This window comes from Solanum stenotomum, chromosome 12 (assembly GCF_019186545.1).
Source record: "Solanum stenotomum isolate F172 chromosome 12, ASM1918654v1, whole genome shotgun sequence".
Lineage (NCBI taxonomy): Eukaryota > Viridiplantae > Streptophyta > Magnoliopsida > Solanales > Solanaceae > Solanum > Solanum stenotomum.
Window position 1 is genome coordinate 42451852 of NC_064293.1, and position 14511 is coordinate 42466362.

The 14511-nt window shown below is 32.8% G+C and overlaps 2 protein-coding genes across 7 annotated transcripts; one reads left to right on the forward strand and one right to left on the reverse strand.

Annotated features, from left to right (window-relative positions):
• The first annotated feature begins 344 nt into the window (after positions 1-344).
• Positions 345-3068, forward strand: LOC125848877 (tubby-like F-box protein 5). Of its 3 annotated transcripts, none has more exons than XM_049528824.1 (5): positions 345-646; positions 1169-1536; positions 1637-1724; positions 1956-2085; positions 2184-3068. In XM_049528824.1, the coding sequence occupies exons 2-5, from the start codon at positions 1198-1200 to the stop codon at positions 2851-2853; spliced, it is 1227 nt and encodes a 408-aa protein (XP_049384781.1). In that variant the 5' UTR covers positions 345-646; positions 1169-1197; the 3' UTR covers positions 2854-3068. The 3 variants fall into 3 exon arrangements, with proteins under 3 accessions (XP_049384781.1, XP_049384780.1, XP_049384782.1); XM_049528823.1 differs by having other exon boundaries at positions 1174-1536; XM_049528825.1 differs by having other exon boundaries at positions 345-542.
• A 1718-nt stretch (positions 3069-4786) lies between these two features.
• LOC125847792 (U-box domain-containing protein 5) lies at positions 4787-10266 on the reverse strand. 4 transcript variants are annotated; one of them, XM_049527487.1, is made up of 6 exons: positions 9865-10266; positions 8916-8978; positions 8171-8292; positions 7671-7778; positions 6157-7256; positions 4787-5779 (listed from the first exon to the last, which is right to left on the reverse strand). In XM_049527487.1, exons 4-6 carry the CDS (start codon positions 7695-7697, stop codon positions 5011-5013), a joined length of 1896 nt encoding a protein of 631 aa, XP_049383444.1. In that variant the 5' UTR covers positions 7698-7778; positions 8171-8292; positions 8916-8978; positions 9865-10266; the 3' UTR covers positions 4787-5010. The 4 variants fall into 4 exon arrangements, with proteins under 4 accessions (XP_049383444.1, XP_049383442.1, XP_049383443.1 ...); XM_049527485.1 differs by having other exon boundaries at positions 8171-8356; XM_049527486.1 differs by having other exon boundaries at positions 8171-8356; positions 8916-8981.
• Positions 10267-14511: the final 4245 nt, after the last annotated feature.

A 14511-nucleotide genomic window follows, 5' to 3' on the forward strand; every position in this document is an offset into this window, starting at 1 on the left:
AGTTTTGTATTTTTTTGTTTTAAAATAAGTGACATTTTAGTTTTTAAAAAATTATCTTAAAACAAGTGTGATGTTAAAAATTCAAAAAAATAATTAGTAAGTTTTTCCAATTATACGCTAACACGACATCTACTATACATTAAATTTGATAGAACTATAATAATAATAATAAAAAAAGAAGCAAAAACTCACATCATTTAGAGATTTATAATTTTTATAGTTTCTACTATATTTGATGTAATATAGAGCATTGCCTTGAGAAATTTGAGCACCGAAATGTTTAGTGAATACTTTTAAGATATTATTTTATAAATACCGTCAAATATGAGGGACCATTTTTGTTATTTTGACACATCTGGGTGTGGGAAAACTTTGATAGATACGCACACAAAGAAGCCCCTTTCGTCTTCCTAGCTCGTGAATTTTTTTCCTTCAATTTGTTGGCGGAATTAACGGCGGTTTTTCGGTGGTGGTGCCACTGGTGTTTCCGGCGACATGACATAAAGTCTAAAGCGTTGCCGACCCAGGGTTCCACCTGAGAAGTGAGGACCTCCACCTCATTCGCCGCGTTTTTTCCTTCTTCGATCTCTGCATCCCGCAGCTTGCTTTCAACGATTTCATCTTCTTTGTAACTCGTGTTTTTTAGGTTTTCTCCTACCCTTTTACGTGTTTTGATGCATTTCTGTTTTCTGGATGTATTTCATATTCTTAATCTCTTCTTCTCTTCCTAGCTGCATGTCGGCACTGCTTTTGGTTTTTCGTCGGAGATAGTATAGAAATGCTACAAGATCGCACATTTTGAATTTTTTTCGCTTTTTTATTCCTGGGTATTTATTTTTTTTGCTTTTGTAAAGAAACTCACATTTTGAATTTCTCTTTTTTAAAAAAATAAAATTGTTGCGGGATCTCAGAATTCCGAATTTGAATGCTTTGAAACTTTGGATAGGCTTGAAATGACATAAAGCACCTGTTCTGATATTCTTGTAGATCTTTTTTTTTTCTCCCTCAGAAAAGCTATTGATTTTGATGAAAACATTTGTAGTTTGTCTTAAAAGACGTATTTTGAATTGAAATTAAATGGGTCCGAGTTGAACCAGACTTGATTAATGTTATGGTTTGAAGGTTTTAATGTTAGAATGTTCTAATTGATTTACTCTTCCATTTGAAGGAAAGGTGTAGTTGATGTGATTGATAGAAATGTCTTTGAAGAGCATTGTTCGTGAGATGAAAGATGGTATAGGGAATATATCAAGGAGGGGAACAGAAAGAAAGCATTGGAGCAACAGAACCCGGTCACATATAGTCCCTGATGTGGCCCTTTCTGATCCAATTGAACAAGGACAATGGGCAAATTTACCACCAGAACTTCTTTTGGATATCATCCGCAGGGTTGAAGAGAGTGAGGCATCATGGCCTGCTCGATCTGCCCTTCTCTTTTGTGCATCTGTTTGCAAATCATGGAGGGAAATTACCAAGGAGATTGTTAAGACTCCTGAGGAATGTGGTAGGCTTACCTTTCCCATTTCACTGAAACAGGTAATCACCTTAATCTATTTTACTTTCCTTTCTATGTCTATTTTTTATGTTGATTGATATTAAAAGATAGTGTCTTTTATTGTTTCCATGTTTAAACCAGCCGGGTCCCCGTGAATCCCCAATCCAGTGCTTTATTAAACGGGACAGAGCTAATTCAGTTTATCGTCTCTACTTTGGCATGACTCCATGTAAGTAATATCGTCTGCCTATCCTGTTTGTCCTGTAAAGATTTTAAGATCCATCTTTAATGGGGAACTTGCACTTAAGCTGATGTATTGTATCTTACAATCAAATTAGTACAACAGATCGGAAATTCAGAACCTTTTATAACTTCTACTGATGTTTGTGGTCTATCTTTTTCATCGGAAATTCTTCCAAGTCAATGAAAGATGCATAACTGATATTTTACTTCACGACAGCTGAGGATGAGAGGGATAAACTATTGTTGTCTGCCAAAAAAATCAGAAGGGCGACAAGCACAGACTTTGTGATATCATTTGTTGCAGATGATTTTTCTCGAGCTAGCAATATGTATGCCGGTAAACTGAGGCAAGTTCAATCAAATTTCCAATTATATTTAAATTAGCAGGAGGCAAAGAAAAGCTTCTACTTTCCATTTTAATAATGTTTGAAAACAATTTGACCAGATCTAACTTTCTTGGGACCAAGTTCTCCATACATGATTGCCAACCTCCAAGTGATGCAGCCATTCAACAACCTGGTAGTCTCAGTCGGAGATTTCACGCAAAACAAGTTTCTCCAAGAGTACCTGCGTGCAACTATAGAGTAGCTACCATTTCGTATGAACTCAATGTTCTTCGTACAAGAGGACCTAGGAGAATGCATTCTGCCATGCACTCTATCCCCTTGTCTTCAATCCAGGAGGGTGGCAGTGCTCCAACACCTAAATCATTCCCACAATCTTTTGATGAGAAGTCATTTTCTGGACCACTCGCAATAGCAAAGGAGTCAACCATGGATATCAGCTCCTCTGGCATTTCAAGGTCAGCAGTGACGGCGACTTCTCAAGAGCTGCTTGTGCTAAAAAACAAGGCTCCTAGGTGGCATGAACAATTGCAGTGCTGGTGCTTAAATTTTAAAGGCCGTGTTACGGTGGCTTCTGTGAAAAATTTTCAGCTAGTGGCAGCAGTTGATCCATCTCACAATATACCAGTCGCTGAACAAGAAAAAGTAATTTTACAGTTTGGAAAAATTGGAAAAGACATCTTCACCATGGACTACCGCTATCCACTTTCTGCTTTCCAAGCTTTTGCAATCTGCTTGAGCAGCTTTGACACGAAACCAGCCTGTGAATGATTTCATGCAGATTGCAAATCAAGATAAGCTCCCTTTCTTCTCTTTGGTTGCTTCGTAATGCTCCAAATTCATGTAGAATCCCTGAGAAAGAAAGTTCTCAACGCATGGCCCTTTGTATAAATGAGAATATTCGTTGTGCCAGTTTCTCCAATAGCATTCTCATGTTTACTGTTTCTTTGTACTAATATTATCCTTAAATCTTTTAAATTTGTTAATTCAGCTTTTTGCCACATAAATTTTCGTTAATCTATAGAGCCACTTTCATGCGCTTTAGTGATTATGATCCCTTTCCAATGTTTTTTCATGAGCATAAGTTCTCAGTCTGACCCTTGAGTTGCTACCTTTCAAAGCTGCATTTGTACTCTGAAAGACACCGATTTTTCAGTACTTCAATGACGAATCTTGGTCATCATAATCAATTATCTTGTTCTTACCATTCGTTCAAATTATTCACACCTAGTTTATAACACTATCAATCCCTTTGCAACTAAGTTTTCCCTAGGTTGTGGAGGCTATACGTCAAATGTCTCGTTTAACTAAGTTTCCCTAGCTGTTTCTTGTTGGAAGTGTAATAGTCCCTTGGAACTTCCTGAACTTGGAAATTTCAGATTGTTTGTGTTGAATTGGTATCTGGTTTAGCTGATGTTTTGGGCCACTTCCACCTAGATATACATAGTAGAGAGTTGGGTGACTTTTGTCTGTTCCAAAGCTCTTTATAAATAATAATATTTGGCAATTCTTAGACACGTTATCTTTGTTTCACGATGATCTCAAAGTCATTTTTCTTTTTTTGAACATCTCGAAGTTCTTTGACAATAGACATATTACACCAGCAAATATATATTATATACTTAACTTCTTGAATCACGTGAAAGCTACTATGTCAAGGGAGAGAACTTGCGCAATTTACAAGTCTAGCTATTATGTCCATTTAAATCTGCAATTTATGTACATAGATTGTGGTCACCTTGTTTGAGTTACAACATTTTAGATCCAGAAACTATGACAAAAAGCTTGGTGAAAACAAAATGTCTTTTTATACATGATTTTTTCTTATATCCTCATATTAAAAATACCATAAAACTGTTTTTTAAGGTCAAAAAACTTTTTTGAAATAAATATTTCTTTGTTCAACAAAACAAATAAAAACAAGCAAATTTCACATGTTGTGTAATAATTGAATTATGTATGTATTGTTTGAGGAGAAGGGAATAAACAAAAAAGAGAAATTTCCTTGCCATTACTAGGAATGCAATAAGATTACTTTTAAATAAGATAGAGCCAAAACAAAAAGAGGACTAAATACAAACAAGTATAGCACACCAAGAAATTCCCAATTATTATTAGTCAATTTCCAGAACTGACTCGCTCGTCAAAATTGAACAAAATAGAAATCTAGACACATACATTTTATAATGTCAAAGTTGGAGTTGGAAAAAAAAAGAAGAGAAAAGTAGAATGGCGGAAAACATATGTTCCTACCTATTTTTTTGGAGAAATTATTACGGGGTAGGAAATAAAACTCTTATTGAAGTGACCAGTCAATTGAGCAACTAAGATATAAACGTAATCAGTGTGATATGTTTGCAAATCTTATTAATAATGATGGTGTCCAAGTCTAAGTAATAAACAATGCCAAGTCGAAAAATGACCATAATGCTTTACTAATTTAACATAATAAAATTACTTATACAAGAATGATGATCTCCTTGTTTCAACCTTTCCCAAAATAGGCTATACCAAGGCATAAGTCAATGAAACAATCATAAAAAACTTAAGGAAGAAACAGAGTAATTGTTAAAACTTGAGAAGATGAGGGAACTAGAGGACACAGATGGATATTCATTCATCTTGTGTCCTAACAACTCCCAACTTTTTAATCAAAAAATGACATCTCTTTGAAAAGTTATCATACTTGTACATACAAAATACACATTTTTGTACATACAAAATACACTATACATCTGAATATGTTGTCCTGTGAAATGTTGAATCAATTAAATACAAACAAAAACTATAATTACACTTTCTATCCCAAGCAGCTATAACAATATGAATCCTTAGTGTCTATGCCTCTCCCTAACAAAAACTAGATGAACCTGTGAAATTATACACATCCTACCATGCAAAAATGTATCTTACTATCTTCAAACCGCATTACTTTCTATTTATCCTTTTGGCAGTAGGCGAACTACGTTTCGAGAAAAATTTCCCAAAAATTCCTGTTCCTTGGGAACGAGATTTCGGTTGAGTAAAGTCAGTGGTAGGGGGTTGGGGTTTAGGAATGTAGACTTCCGGTTCGTAAGATTCTCCAGTATCACTAAATTCTCCCTTCAGCAGTCTCAACAACTCCAAAGCCATTGCCTTTGCTTTGTTGTTTCCATTAATAGATACAGAGACAAGTTCAGGGATGACACCTTCATCCATTACCAGTTGACAATATTGAACCCGTTGTAGGCATAAAGAAAGAAGAAAATCCACAGCATGTTCCTGGTCCTTGCGATTGTCACGTTCGAGCAGTTTCACAACTGCTGCAATGCATCCATCAGTTTCAGCTATAGCAATTCTAGCATCTTCTTTGTTGCACAAATTTTGCAAAATGATGACACAATTTCTTGCGAGCACTGTATCCTCAAGAAAAGGAACCAATTTAGGAACCAACTCTGAAGGTGCAATCAAGGAACCAATTTTGCTACTTCCTGACATGTTACATAATATTTTGATGGCTGGTTCCTGCAATTCTCTACTGTGGGCATCAAGGATCTCCAGGAGAGTAGGTAGTGCACCAGACATGGTAATTTTATGGTGACAGTTTTGGTGGCGGGACAACACTTCGAATATAGCAATAGCTTCCTTAGAAACCTCCGAACCAAGCAATGAGGTCAAAAGAGCAAATGCGTCATCGTTCAAGTATGGCAAACTGCTTCTGAGACGAAGGAACCATACAAGGATCAGTATGTGGAAGCAGAATAAGATAGAAGACCTCACTTTCTAGTATTTCAAAAAGGCCCAGAAGCATTAAACACCGAGGGTATCAAGATAATTAATTGAAATTCAAATTGGATTTTGAGTAAAAAAATTAAGACATGTTCACATTTCATCAGAAAAAGTAACTACTTGAAAGGGATTTCAAAATTTTGTTGCATGGATTTCTCAGCAGAGATTTTGTTAGAATAATTTGTTGCCACAGAGGTTCTTTGAGCAGTTACCTTTTTACTAATCCGCTGAGGTGGGGGACTCGATCTACGATAAAGAATCAGACACTGAGAGAGACAGAGAGAGAGAGAGAGAGAGCAGGTTTACCCGCATTCGTCTAGAACTGCTAATAATGACTGACATCCCAATAATTGAGCATCCTGATCATTACATTTATGTGCATCTTTCATGAATCTGAAAAGTTTTTGAATAAAATTGTCCGATGACATCCAATTGCTAGCTTCACCGTTTTGTGTCAACATGTTTCTGATATTTCCAATCAAGTTGCATTGAGACTCCCAAGAAAGTGAACTAAGCCTCGTTAAACGCTCCAGTTCCATTTCATGTATGCTTTCACGAGATTGACCTTTATGAAAGTCATTTGAAATCTTAGAATGCGAAGCATGTGATGCAAAACTAGCATCTGAAGTTCCCAGTGATAAATTGCTGAAGTCTATATTTATAGATAGATCCATCATTGAACTGCTCAAGCTAGCAATTGAAGTGGAAGATGATTCCCATGAGTGACCTACTGTTGCTTGTACACTGGGATCAACAACGCTGACCCCATGTGCTGCAGTCCACCTTGATATGAGGTCCTTCATTGAGTTATTTGGGGTTGACGACAAATGGACCAATTTCCTCTTAGTTTTTGGACATGTATCATTACCTTGAGCAAACCATTTTTCAATCCAAAATCTTTCATATGTTTGTCCAGAAGCAATGACAACAGGATCATACATTAGTCTTGATGATAAAGGACATTTGAACTCATCCGGAAGTCGAGAGCCGTTGAAGATATCTCTTTGAGCATCATTATGATTACATTTCAGATGAGATTCCACTTCATATTCAAGGGAGTCCTCATGCTGCAGAGATCCATTCTCTGTGTGCTCTGCCACGATAGATTTGCCATTTTTGTTGAGAAGACTCAGAAAGAACAATAAGATTTTCCTTTTTGGTGGATCACCCTCCCCAATTTTCTCCAGTTGTTTTTTGATGGATCTTTTTTCTATCAAAAGATCTTTTGGAGATGTGATACGCAGGCTCCGCATAGCAATTTGAATAGCCTCAAAGACATGTTCTTCCCCTGAATGAGTTGTAGATGTATACTGATGAAGTAGCTTGCTCAATACCTTCCTTGCCTCCTCTTCAGATGGGTCCAAGCTGAATATCCCAGCCTCCAGGTCAGCAACCAGTTGTGATATCTGCAGCCAATAATGTCATTGAAGTGCATTGCCAGAGCCATCGAACAGAAACAGAAACCAACCAGGTAGAGAAAGGGAAAGAAAGAAAAAAAGAATCCACAGTTTAAGAGTGATCCTTCTTCTTCTCTTTCATTGAAAAGAAAAGCTTTGAAAATAATTATGAAGGAAATAAATTGGACGAGCGCGCAGGATCAAAAAAACAAAAAGCTCTGGCAACAGTAAATGGATAGCCTGATGTAATCGTCATTTAGTTTAACACAACAAAGTTATTTTCGATTAAAACAGCATGCACTCTGGCTTGGATGTAGAATTAATAATCAGGACACACCAACAATGTCTTTGCCATCAAGATGGACAGAAAAAGAAAGCAAATAAACACAGATAAATCTCTAAAATAGAAATTTTCTGACTCACCTGTGTAGCCAACATTACAGGAACCATATTCTGCACACAGCTCAAGCTTTGCTCAAGCAATTTTTTTGATTTGTTGCATCTTGAAAGTATAACATTTCCAGTTAGTGCCTGAAAATATGGTGCTAATTTTTATTAAGACTAATTTTCCGTTGTATGAATGAACACATTAATTATCCGAACAGGTAGATTGATAACATAAAGAAGGATTGCACTTGCAGCATTTACAATTTTACACTTAATTGCACAACCTTCAAGTGTGCTAGTAGTTGAAACTCTTTGGATCTTCCCTCCCTTCCTATGATATATAGAAATGTAATAAAAAAAAATACACTGGAAAACTCCTACAGATGTTGACAATCAATGAAATGCCAGCCACTAGCCAAATATTATACACTCTTTTCAACTAATTTCTGAAGCAAGGAATCTTCTGTTAATGGGATATGTATTTAATTAAACAAATAGACAGAACTAGTTCTGTAGGATTGAGTAAAGATGCATACCAAGTATAGTTTACTGGATTCACTACAATGCTGAAGAATGTCCTTGGCTTTGTCAAGTGCTCTGGTTAACTGGCAAAGTATCTGTATTCCAGGGTTGGATCCAGGACGGGCTTCTTCAATTGCTGGAAGCAACATTGCAACTCCAGTAACAAATTTAATTAGTTCCATGCACATTAGACGATGCACCTGTAATCATCATCCAATAGAGGATATATTTAGTCATAGAAAGGCTTGTATGGCTAAAAATAAATAGCACAATGGGACTCGATAATGACAAGGAAACCATGAAATTTGACAGGTACATAATCCATGAACAAAACTTAGCAATCTGCAACCTCGTAAGAACAAAATTTAAACCAGAATAATGCTGCAAAGAGGTAACCACTTTAAATTTCAGATTTAAATTAGCATCCTCACTGAAGATTCATTCCAAGAGTTAAATAACTCTTTTATAGTTCACCAGGAGCTAGAGCTGACCCATGCAAAACTCCATTACCAGAAAACATCTTTTTCCATTCTCTTTTTATACGGCAAAAGGACTAGTGACTATTACTCCTCCTTAATGTGAAGGCACCAAGATTAAGAGGAGTGTTGCTCTAGAGATGGGTGAGATCCGGAATTTTTGACACATCTCATTTGTGATTAATAGAATGACTTGAGAATAAATTGCCTTAATTAAACAAAGTGTGGAGATAATATCAGGAGCTAAAGAAGAGAACAGATGGAAGAGCACAGATTTATATACCTTAATGTCACGAGGAGATGGTATCCCAGCAACTGAAGCAGCATCACTCCCCATAAGGAAATTCTGCTAAAGAAGAGCAGATAACTTACTTTGTAAATTTTAGTAATAAATACTAGTATCAACCAGTCAGAATATAACAGAGAAGAAAACAAGACATGAAAATCCATATGAACGAAGGACAAATTCAACAGAAATAGAAATGTTTCCAAAAAAAATAAAATTATTTAGGCATACAACTACGCAATGATTCTATATCAGGATTCATGGCTTCATTAGCATAAATTGACAGCAAGAGCTTTGTGTTTACACTCTTAAGTTTGTGATGAACAACAACCTATATAATCACGCAATCAAAAGTGGTGCTCTCTCTAAAGCATTTAGATGAAACAGTCACACAATTCAATAAGGTATCAGAGCTAGCAAGAGTTCTTGGGTTTAAATCTCACGGCCACCCAAAGAGCAAAAAACTATTTCCACATAAAAAGAATCAGGCCCACACATGACATAGCCTAATTAAGTAAACACAAGAACAGTCAGTCACACAATTCAAAAAACAGATCTGTCATACAACAACATGATGGTCAAAGCACCATGTATCATGTTCATTTAAAGGTGAGAAACTCTATACACAAATCCATAAAGAATGAAAATTCTACTAATAAAACCATTACATCTCAGGGTTTAAATCCGCACGAATACTCAATTTCTCCTCTCTCTTCAACTTTCAAAATAATCAAGAAACACAAAAACAGACACATCCACAGATGCATAACCACATCTGTTTTCATTCACAACCCTTTTCACAGACTAACTCAAGAAATAAGAAAGTTGACATTGAAAAGCCAAAAAGAACAAACTTTACTTAACAAGCAATTCAGAATTTCTTTTGGTATCCATAGCTGATAGCACCAAAACCTAAACAAATAGGTAAGATGCAGAGTATCCATACCTAGGGGAGAGTAACAAAGAACCCCTCTCTGCTTAAGATGAAAACTCAAATTCTGTATAGTTCCAATTGTTTCTTTACAGTTCCAGCAACAAAAAACTGAAGTCCACTTTCAAAAACCTCATCAAATTCCCAGCAAAAGCGAATACTAGTCCCAATTCTACACGAGGAGAAATGATCAAAAAAGGAACTTTCTTTCTTTTTTACCCAAACAAAATAATACCCAATTCTTTCTCCTCAAGACTGGAAAAACATCCTCATATTCGCAATTATTTGGTTTTGATAACCAAAACATTAATTAAAGCTACAATCTTTACACCTTTGACGAACCTCAGAAACAATAGTTCAACTGAATATGTGATAATTATGGTTGTAGAAGCAGGCGTGGAAGATTTTCTTGAATATATGAGAAGAGTCAACACATAATACTACTAGTCTCAAAACTCCAAAGAAGACCGCACTAAGCATAAAGATGCAATTTTTCACCTTTGTCTAGTCGTCAATCAACCCACACAACTACCATTGTTTTTTAAATATTAACTACCCAAAACTGTTCAGTAAGGGATGTTTCGTTTATAGTGACAAATTATAATGTACGGTTTGTTTTAGTAAAGCTAAAAATACAAAGATATTATATGATGAAGAATATTGTGTAATTTGTTATGTGATGAATTCGGAATTCTCTTATTTAATAAAGTGCATTTTGACTTTAGATACTCTTATCAAGTAGTACAAATAATATTTTTTATCTCATATTAAATTATGTATAATTTCTGTAATTGGTTTTTAAAAGTTATGAAGTAGTATTAGTGGACATCTGGACAGGAATTAAGTTATATTTGAAAAGTAATAGTTAAAGTTGAAAATCATATTTGAAGAAGAAATTATGATTTAACATACGTTTCACCCGAAAATAATAGAGAATTTTATATGAAACTAATTTCTCTTATATTCTAACCAAACAATCCCTCATATTTTAAGGAATATAGTAGAATTGGTCAAATGTTATAAATATATTACTACTGACAAAAGCAAAAGGGTAGAAGAAGTAATAATTAAGTAATGGAAAAGGCAGAGCAGCCAACAGGGAGTATTCTTTCAGGATAAAGACACAGGTCATTTTCTAATCCTCGTTTCAATTTATTGTGTAATTGTAATTTGTCAAGAAATTTTAAAAACTAAAGAGAATTTTAATTTTTTGTGATATTAATGAAAAGATACATAAAACGTATCAATTGTTTCTTTGAGCTTGATTTTTCACTTGGTAATAAAATTTCCCCAGTCATATTATATATATATATATATATATATATAGTTGAAATTGAAAAATTATTTAAAAATTACTTTCTTATACAAATAAAATAAAAAGTGCTACAAACAAATTGAAACTCCTCCGTCTCATTATATGATCACCGTTTGATTTGATACGGTTACTAATAAAAAAAATTGAAATTTGTAGTGTAAAATAATTTTTAGATACTTGTGTGTTTATATATATCATTAAATGAAATTATAAAAAAATATTCTAAAATTAATTTTTTTCTAATTATAATATAATTATATTCTTTTTTAAAAAGTGAACATGAAAAAATATCACAGAAAATAGGACGAAAGTGTAAGTATTTAGCTTGTTCCATTAGCCAATCGCCTAAGTTGGCTATAAAGTTAAACCTCGTTTGCCATTCGCTGTCGTTTAAACCTTTAAAAGAGGAAATAGTGATGTGACCACTGGGCCCTCTTGATGCTTAAAGGCCCAGCCAAATAATTGCATGGACCATGAGATCTCTTTCCAAATCGTAGGCCCCTGCTACCAGCTGTATCTTTTGTCTTCTTTGACATATACATGCATATTTTATTTATTTTGATAAATTACATAAATTTCATAGTTTTAATATGAAATTACAATATATTCCTAATAAGTTTCTAATTACATTAATTTCTTAAAAATTAAAAAATTTGGATACAATAATATGTAGCTCAGATACATTAAATGATGTCTCGGATACATTAATATGTAGCTCGAATACATTAAAAACTAGTTCGAATACATAATATGTAACTAGGATACATTAAATATTGGCTCGAATACATTAAAAACTAGTTCAGATACATAATATGTAGCTCAAATACATTAAATACTGGCTCGGATACATTAAAAAAATAAGGGATTTCAGAGTTTTTTAAAAGTAACAGGGGATAATGGAAATAAGTGAAACAAAATGTGTGTATTTCTATAATTTGTCCTATTTTTTATATATATTTAAATTAATGTAATATTTTTATCTTTTATTAATAAAGAAGATAAATAATTAAATAAATCTATGATCTTACACAAATAACATTTTAAGAAGGTTCTATTTAGATTATGTCAGCGATTTGCTAAGCAAGCTAAATTTGTTCACTAAAAAATAAATAATTCATTCAACTATTTTTAAAGGTAAAATTTAGCCTACCAACTTTGACAATATAATTTAAAAAATGGTCTTACAAAGCAAATTCATATAGTCCAATAAAATTGACACTTTTTTCTTTGGTTTTTTGGAGCAAAAACATATTTCCTTTCCTTTTGTCACTTATAGATTAATTTAATCATTCTTTTTTAAAAAAAAAAAAACAGATTACTTTATCTCGTTGAAAATAATAATCATTACTTTATCTACTTCAGATATTTCTATTCACTTACATATAGGGGAGTAAGTTTCTTTTTTTTTTTTTAAATAGTAAGAAATTATTAACGGTAGGAAAAAGGGAAAATAAGAGACAAAAGTTAACATAATCGAACAATTAAGCTACTATGATTTTTCCAATAAAACTTCATCATTTCTCTGTAATTAATTATTTCTTTATAAAAACACAAGTCATAGCTTTCTTTTATTTTGTCGGTGTATTTACTATGACTGCTTATTGGACCGATAATTTCGCTTAATGATTTAGCCAATTTTTAATAACTCAATACTAATAAGTCAATTTTATAATTTGCTTATCAATTACAATTTAATTTTGAAAGCCCTTAATATTTATCATTTCTTAATATTTTTCATTTTTCTAAAGTGGCGGAAAGAAAAAAAGAAAAGGATAGGATTAATACTTTATTGTTAATTTGTTTTTTCTGTTTAGTTTTATTGTTGGAGGGATAGACTTTGACTACGACAAATCACAAAAGTGTGGTCACTGACTTTGTCAAGAGTAATTTGGGTGGAGATTATGATTTGTGGGCAAAAATTACTCCCGCGTTTTATATTAAGGGGTCGTTTGGTACAAAGGTTAATAACACAGAGATTAGTAGAGATTAGTAGTGTAGAGATTAGTAATGCAGAATTTATTTTTATCAAGTGTTTGATTCATTATTTCTCACCTCATATTGTGTTTGAATTAAAACTCTATAAAAAGCTTATTTCCAATTATACCCTTGAATTATTAGGTAATTGGGTCAAGGTAGATAATTGCCGGACAAAATTATTTTTTATGGCCTTCTAACTAGCTATGAGAAGAACAATTTTGTTATCATGTTTGCTATTTTTTCACTTGAACTATTTGAGGATAAATAATTGTCATCTTCACTCACAAAATGTCATTTTTCAATTTAAAAAAGATAAACTATCTACTTTTAAAATCGAAAAGACGGTCAACAATGGTAAAATTGAATAAACCATCTAACATTTACACATAAAAATTGCAAGTTGTAGTTTTAATATGTATGTATGTTTTAAAATCTTCAACATACAAATAATTAGAAAACCACACAAATATATATATATACACACACACACATTCAATTAAGATCACAAGCGTCATATACTCACATTTCAAATTTGTATTGAATTTATTTAGTAACAAACAATTCTCTCTAAATGTTTTGTAAGCTAATTTATTTAAATAAATTTACTAGTACAAATATAAATTATAAAATCAAGAAAATAATTAAAATGATTTGAGGGATATTTTTGTCTTTACATAGGCTTATCCCATGGTATTATATCTTATGTATTACTAATACCTCCAAATGGTATTATTAGTAATACATAGACTCAAATTCCTATTAAACATAGTATTAAATAATACCTTACCTAATACATGGATTATTTCTTCTAATGCGGTTTACCAAACGACCCCTAATTGTTTTATGCTTATCAAAAGTCAATTAAATTAACTTATAAAGTTAAATTATATTAAATTGATTTTATATTTTTAAGGTATAATTAAAATATTTAAAATCTAACAAACTAGTGTTCTCTGCTTAATTGGAAACATCATTTTCCTTATTTTAAGAAATTTGTTTTCTAAAATAAAATACTTATTGAAAATTTTGACCAATCAATCATGGTAAAATAAAAAAATAAAAATATTTTCCTACACACCCTCAAAAGAAAAAACTTACGTACTATAAAAACTGTTCCATCCGTTCCAATTTAGGTGAGACATGTCGTTTTTCGAGGTCAAAGAGTTTAAGTTTGATCGAGAATGCGCATGAAATCTTTATTTTTTTAAAATGAAATCTATATATTTGTAAATTACGTAAAAAGTACTATAAATCACAATAATTAACAATACAAAATATTTAAAAGATAATGAAAAAATTATGATAAAAATAGACTTATTTAAATCTCAAATTTAAAATGTGTCGCATAAATTAGTATGGGGAGAGTAATT

Excerpts from the sequence above, each read along its gene's own strand:
- LOC125848877 (XM_049528824.1), top strand. The coding sequence starts at position 1,198 with ATGTCTTTGAAGAGCATTGTTCGTGAGATGAAAGATGGTATAGGGAAT. Across the intron at positions 1,537-1,636 it reads TTCCCATTTCACTGAAACAG|CCGGGTCCCCGTGAATCCCC; the intron begins GTAATCACCTTA and ends TGTTTAAACCAG. Across the intron at positions 2,086-2,183 it reads ATGTATGCCGGTAAACTGAG|ATCTAACTTTCTTGGGACCA; the intron begins GCAAGTTCAATC and ends CAATTTGACCAG.
- LOC125847792 (XM_049527485.1), bottom strand. The coding sequence starts at position 8,969 with ATGGGGAGTGATGCTGCTTCAGTTGCTGGGATACCATCTCCTCGTGAC. Across the intron at positions 7,779-8,170 it reads AATCCAGTAAACTATACTTG|GCACTAACTGGAAATGTTAT; the intron begins GTATGCATCTTT and ends CCATATTTTCAG. Across the intron at positions 7,257-7,670 it reads CTGTAATGTTGGCTACACAG|ATATCACAACTGGTTGCTGA; the intron begins GTGAGTCAGAAA and ends TATTGGCTGCAG.